We start from the raw sequence: 7,051 nt of genomic DNA, 5'->3' as shown, positions 1-7,051 counted from the left end.
TCCGTCAGTTGTTCCGTCTGTCCTGCTCACATCTCCAATGGTTGTACACGTTGTCATTAACGTGGCTTCACTCCACATCAGCTGCTTTGCTCGCTAAAACACCGGTGTCGCACATAAGGACGCTGTCATAGCCTGTCAACCACGTTGATCAGCTGCTTATATACGAATGTGAATCGCATCATTGGCTGGACTATGGGATAAGGTGGCATCGTTCTGATCCCATACTGGAGCAGCCAGTCACTGACTAACACTGCAAAACAGAATTGTTAAAGTTTTCATTTTAATTTCAATTCAGGTTAGATTTTTTTTTCTGTGCACAGAGACTGTGCCAGTACGCGCACAGCTTAGAGGGAACATTGCTGACAAAAACAGTAGGGCTAGCTGTGCTTGTCTAGCACACAGTCATTACAGTACAATCATATTTCGATGCCTTCTTCCTTGAATTAAATCAAACAGACTATAAAAAGCCATCAGCGCTGAATATTTGATTGTTGTTTGAAAGTTGAATATATACATTGATTTTATGAGTCTTGAACATTGGTGGTGCAAACAGGCTTCATAATTTCAACAATGTAGCCCCAGTGCTACAATTCAGCCACATGTATTTAACTGTGTCTCGACACCCTGAGACATACAAACAGGTCTTTTGGAGTTCTTGTTGTTATTTTCTAATGTTGTATCAATGATCAATTTGTAATTGTTAACTTTTTCCTGTCAATTTCCAGTTTGTGTCGTTAGCAGCTATACGTCTGTCTAACTGTGACAGTAATCACATGAGATACTAGAGACAGGAAGTCGGTGTTATGTAAAATATATTTTATCCATTTAATGAAACATGCATGGTGTTTTTATATGCACATGATTTACAGCAACATGCTATGTAAATGAACAGTGTTTTATAATGTTACACAGTAGCATGGGCATAGCTGTTATGTGACGGCTGTGTGCAGGCAGGAGTGGTGATATGAAGGACCCAAAATGCAGACTCTGGAGACAGACGTGAACTCAAAACAGCTTCAATGCTGAACTCAGAAGGGCAACAAAACTAGGAATAGAAAATACACTCACACAGACAGACCACACAGCTAGATAAAGGTAGATCACAACACGGACACAGAGAAACACAGGGCTTAAATACACAGAGGGAGCAATCAGGGAATGGGTAACAGGAGGGAAACACAGCTGCGGCAAATCAAGCCTAACGAGACGAAGGAAGCAAAACCAGATACATTAACATCAGACATGGACCTTCAAAATAAAACAGGAAACATAACACAGACTGAACTAAAGACAAAAACTCACATGCAGGCACTGCAACAGAGGGAACAAAGACATGGGATCAGGGCAGACAGACACTGACTGGACACGGGGATAAAGCAACTAAGGATTACACAGAGACATAAACCATAAGACAGAACTCTAACGAAGAAACCAAAGAATAGAAATGATAAATAATACAATAAACTCAAAACCCTGGGTCAACGACCCAGGCATCCTAACAATAGCAGCCCAATGCAGAGTCTTGAAATGTGATCGATAAACCTCAAAGTGCACGAACATCTGAGTGTCGCTATTTTCTGTCTTATTTTTCAAAGATTTTGTTTAGTTTACACCCACAAACTCCTACAGTACACAAAGATGCTTAAAAAAGTGACATTCAATGCTTTTTAAATTAGACGATGAAGATTTTTAGCTGCTTGGCTGCAGGGAGGACAAGAAGAAGGACCGGCTACAGATCTGCAGCCCTGGTTCAGAGAGGACGTGAGTGTCATTCTCAAGGACACTTGCTTTTCATAAAGGGTGGTCTCCCGTCGGTGTGTTCACAAAGACACTTCTCTAGAACATAAAATGGACGCTGCTCCTTTTTGCTCCTTCAGGATACAAAATACATCTTACTTGGATGTTTGATTGATTTGAAAAATTCCATTTGATTTATTGTTAAAAGGGATTAATAATTTCCACTCCATTAGTAAGCCATGGTAATTGATGAATGGCAGCATCAGAAGAGATGAGAAGTTTCATTCACTTTCATTAAAATCTCATTACATGTCCCTCTGAAATAATTCAGTCTTGGCAACTGGTCCCCGTTACAGAGTTGATCGGAGCTGCTTGGAGCTTTTCTTCGGAGATGGTCGGTTTAACAAAGTCCTTGTAAGGCAGGAGTCGAGAACGTGGCCTGGAGGGCGGTGCTTCACACACACTTTACCTTCTGATCTTTTACCAAATACATAAATTCAGGTTCTTGCCTAGAGTAAAAAAAAGAAGATTGATATAAAAGTTCTAAATGTTTGATAAATAAATAGTTCGTGTGAGAAATCAGTTAGCTGAGCATATATATAGACTCGGGGGGGAACCAGGCCCAACTCAGGTGGCCTGAGGTAACAAAATGTAGCTGAACATACATTTTTGCCTTCATCTATACAAAAAATCAAGGCCAACTGTCTGTTTGGATCAGTATAAAGTATAAGCTAAGCGAATCTTAATATCTACAGCATCTGTAGCGTAATAATGAGCACCATGACAGCTCAGTCTGACACTAGGCAAGGAAGCAAAAAAAGCATAAAGCTCAAAAATGCCACACTGTCAAAGTATTTTGGATAATTTGGAGGGAACAATACTGAACAATGCATACGATAAAACAGACGTGTACTGAGAACAGCAAGTAACTCCTGTGGAAATAAATCCTGCTTATTAGCTGAGGATGCTCCAGTGTCTTTACCAGCTCTCTGCAGACTTTGTGCATGTTGTAGATGTGACTGTGGGCTTTTGTGGTTTTGCAATGAAAAGATTATATGAAAAGAATTTTCCAGAGCATTTTTCAAACAGCTGATAGAACAGCTCCAACAGCAAGCCAGGACCTTGTTTATCAGCTTTAATCATTGGAGGGTTTTTAAAGACATAAAACGATCCCTGAATGACGGAGAATCATTTTTTCCTCAATGCAAAAAAGTTAAAAACAAAAATTCAACAAAACAAACACACAAAAATCCTTCAAATTCATGTACAGGCGAGATATTTTCATTTTCAGCGAGCAGATGGCATCCATGGCAGGACAGTATCCAGTACATATTCATGTGCTGAGCCAGCTTTCATAAAAGAAAAGTATGAATGACATAGAAAGCCATAAAATGCGAGTACCTTACATATTGTCTCAATTTAAAAACCACTGAAGTCATTGCTCCGAATTAACCAAGCAGTGAGTGAAGGTGACCTGCCTCTTACTCTGCAAACATCTATCCAGCCTCCAAAATTGCCCTTGTTTGCTTTTCAAACAGGACCGCTGTCTGTCAGCAGCTAAAATTGCCATGGCAGGTGGGTCAAGGCACTGACATCAAAGAACACCTGACTCGTGTGTGACGGGATCTGATGCTGTGGGACAAGAACATGTTGGACACAAATGAGCCAACTGAGCTTAAACCTAAACTCCTGGGATTTCAGGAAGATAGTAAAAGTAGACACTATACAAATGCCTGGAGTCCTGCATACAGTCCAAACATAGCTGGCAGTGGAATCAGGTTTTGGTTAAAAAATTGCAATCTGTGCTGACCCAGTTAACCATAGAGGGTGGCTGAGGATGTGGGACAGTAATGGCTAAACCAGACATTGACTTTGATCAGCGTAAACAGAACGTGAGGGGTCTCCTGTATTAAAATCCAGCATTTGTTCATTTGCTCCTGCGGCACGAGGCACAGATGTAAAAGCAAAGTCTGGTTCAGATTCAGGTGATTATTCTCTGTAGGGTTCACATCTTAACAAATTCTCATTCAAATTGTCATTCGCATCTGAAAATGTATAAAATGTAGCTATTTTAATCTACACCGACAGCTGAGTTGCTTCATACTCCTTAGATTAAATGTACACACGAGCTCTGCGGCAATGCGAAAGATTCGCATTACTCCTTACTATGAATCCTGCACTGGTTCCTTCCAGATCATACTTTTTTCACACAATGTGATGCATCTCCTTCCTCTGCTGCTGTCTTTCTCACACTGATATGATTGGGAATTTGTTGAAATTCAGGCAGAGTCCCCTGAGTTTTCCCTGATGGGCAATTTGTGGGCAGTCAAGATGATAGACAAGGACACAACATGCTGGATTGTTAATGAATAACCGTGCTGAACTTAGGCACACACCCTCTACAAAACACGCTCCATCAGAAAAACTCCCCTCCACAGTTTCCCAGCACTATTTTTTTATCACAGTTTCATCTGCGCTCTGAGTCCTTGATGCGCAGAAGGCGGTAGCACAGTATCCCAGCGCTCCCCTCCCTCCTCCTCTCATTCTCACATGCCTCTAGGCACTGCCTTATTTCCCCCCAAGGAGTGGTGCAACTCCCTGCCAATTCATCCCAATCCATCAGTGAGTGTTCTCCCCCCAACTCTACCCACCCACACACACACACACACACACACACACACACACACACACACACACACACACACACACACACACACACACACACACACACTGCCATCAGACTGACCTGCCTCTTTTTCATTCTTTTTTCATTTTTCATGTTGTTGAGACAGAGACAGATTGGCATGCTGAGTAGGGACATACAACACAAGCATGGGAAATGAGAAGCCAGTGAGTGCTGCTGACTGGTTAGCTGTGTCTGTGTGAAATCAGGATAAAATCTAATTTCACCTCTTTAAAAAGTAGTAATAGTCAGAATAATGAGAACAATAGTAGCAAAGTGACAGCAAAGTTTCAAAATGACTTCATTTTCTGGTCTGCATTTTTGTTTTAGGACTCTCCCACATTAGCTCTGCATGCTTAAAGCTGAAAGCAATACAGATTTATCTTAAAGTGGACAAAGGTGCAGCTCGTTAGTTATTCCTCTGTCTGAAACAAGCTGTTTTTCCTGCTCTTTAAAGCCGTCTTTCTTGTAATTGGCTGTGACTTGAAAACAGAATATTTGAACAGCAGCTGAGTGTGTGTGTTCCCACTTAAAAAGCTGTGTATATGAGTTGACCATATGAGCGATATCTCTCCTGAGTGACGTCACACAGAGCCAAGTGTGTGTGTGAGTGTGTGTGGGGGGAAGGGGAGGAGCAAGGGGGGGGGGGGTTGAGCGTTTAGAGGTTCATCAATTCATGAAACTGTAACTAACTGAGCGGAACCATATCTGTAGGCACGGTGTGCTGATCTGAAAGAAATCCAGAGTGTACAAGACCACTAAGAGTAAAAAAAGGCCAATTTTACTGACGCCATGGCAACTATATGATATATAAGACGTGTGATAATTTATGGTAGGTGGCATACAATGACCATGTTGTATTTCTCACATCTAAACAACTTCAAAGAGCTGGAGGAGACTCAGCACCACGGACAGCGCCCAACTCTCTCTCTCTCTCTCTCTCTCTCTCTCTCTCTCTCTCTCCCTCTCTCTCTTCCGGGCGCACACTCGGCAGCTGGCTGCGATACAGCTCCTCCTCTCTCCTGTGTGGTGGCTTTCCCGACCAAAGATCCTTGGACGTGAACAGTTTCGCTGAAGAGCACTTTTCTTTCCTCCAGACCAGTAGACGGACAGCCAAGCGTCAGTTATTCCACATCGACCTGAGACAAAGGAGTTAAGGTGTCGGATAAGGTCTCCAACCGTCCTTCACCCCCCCAAAAATCTCTGTCAGCGATGGAGACTTGGGCTGGCTTCTGCCCAGGCATGCACTTATCTCTGGGTATCTGGGTGATGATAGCCGCTCATACCCTACAAAATGCCAAGGCGGAGATAAGTTGCGCATCTTGCCCGACGCCAGTTCAACTTCACCAGGAGAAATTACAGCTGGGGATACGCGCCGACCCGACAGAGGAGCTTGCCACCCTAAAAAACATCCGAGTAGAGTTTAAGGAACTCGGAGTTACCGACCAGGATACTGAAATGGACGGCGACCGTGAGGCGGGGATTTCTGCCGAGGGTGCCCCCCAGTTCCCCCAAGATGCCAGTTTGGATGGAGTTAGTACGCAGGAAGGTGCACCCGGGTCCAGTGAAGAAAGTCGAAGCAACAATGATAAGCGAGAGACGGCTGAGGACTCTGCGCTCCGGAGAGCAAAGAGAAGCGGTCATGAGTTTGCCGAGTTCAGCGAGAATGGGTGGACCGGAGGGGCCGGCGTGGATGTGGGCTCTCCGGATGAGCGGGGTTCTATGTTAGACGCGCACAAACAAGGCAGGTCCGAATTCAGGTGGAACAGGGACGAAGGGAGAGGAAATACCCGCCAGGATGAGCCCAAGCTCACCAGCAGCACTTTCGCTCTGACTGGAGACTCTGCGCATAACCACGCGGTGGTCTACTGGTCCGGACAGAACAGCAGCGTAAGTACAGCCCCGCTTTAATATCGGCCCAGTTTTGTTTTCGTACTGGTTCCTGGTCACACTCCAATTTCACGCCAGCTGTGCCGGCGGGGTGTGATATTTCCAGCAGCTCCGTGACGCGCAGAGCTCAGACTTTGTGCCGCGGAGTTTGGGTTCGCTGTTAACAGGTGCACCCGTGCAGACGCAGCCACAGACGCGCACCCGTGACGCGCTCGGGCTTGTTGTGCTGCACCGTATTCCGCCTCGACCTTTGACTCTACCGTGAATTACACACGACCCCCCCGTGTCAGTTCTTTCTTGCTTTCTGCTGTTTGGTGAACAAACACTGCGTAGTTTTACTCTCGTCAATGATGACTTTAATACGGATTTTATCGGGATTTATTGCCGCAGTGGGGAAAACATTTATGACTTATTTGTAGCATATCTGAGATATGCGAGTGCATGATTCATCCCTGTGACGCGAAGGTTTTCATCCGAATTAAATGTGGAGGAAAGGAAAGAGGGAGTCGTAAAAATAACGCAACCCTCGGTAAGTCCCCAAATTCTTTAGGCTATGTGTTTCTCCACTGGAGGACAGTTTGTGCTTCACCTGAGTCACCGAAGAATGAATGAATTAGGTTTACAAATATTTATAAATATCCATCCATTAAATTAGTAATGAAGAAAAACATCCCCTGTTGGGTCACCACACAATTTCCAAAGCCGGAGATGAGGTTAGATTAGGTTACCCCCCCCCCCCCC

General features: G+C 44.2%; 1 protein-coding gene across 1 annotated transcript in view; it reads left to right on the top strand.

Annotated features, from left to right (window-relative positions):
• Window positions 1-5,412: 5,412 nt before the first annotated feature.
• Window positions 5,413-7,051, top strand: part of sorcs3a (sortilin related VPS10 domain containing receptor 3a) — a 251,886-nt gene continuing 250,247 nt past the window's right edge. Inside the window, exon 1 of the mRNA XM_005750127.1 lies at window positions 5,413-6,310. Within this exon, the coding sequence (XP_005750184.1) occupies window positions 5,633-6,310 (678 nt within the window). The 5' untranslated portion in view covers window positions 5,413-5,632. The remainder of the gene's footprint in view (window positions 6,311-7,051) is intronic.

This window comes from Pundamilia nyererei, unplaced genomic scaffold (assembly GCF_000239375.1).
Source record: "Pundamilia nyererei isolate P.nyererei 1_Seehausen unplaced genomic scaffold, PunNye1.0 scaffold00263, whole genome shotgun sequence".
NCBI lineage: Eukaryota > Metazoa > Chordata > Actinopteri > Cichliformes > Cichlidae > Pundamilia > Pundamilia nyererei.
The sequence above is the reverse complement of the archived record's forward strand: the minus strand, read 5'-3'. Positions and strand labels throughout refer to the sequence as shown.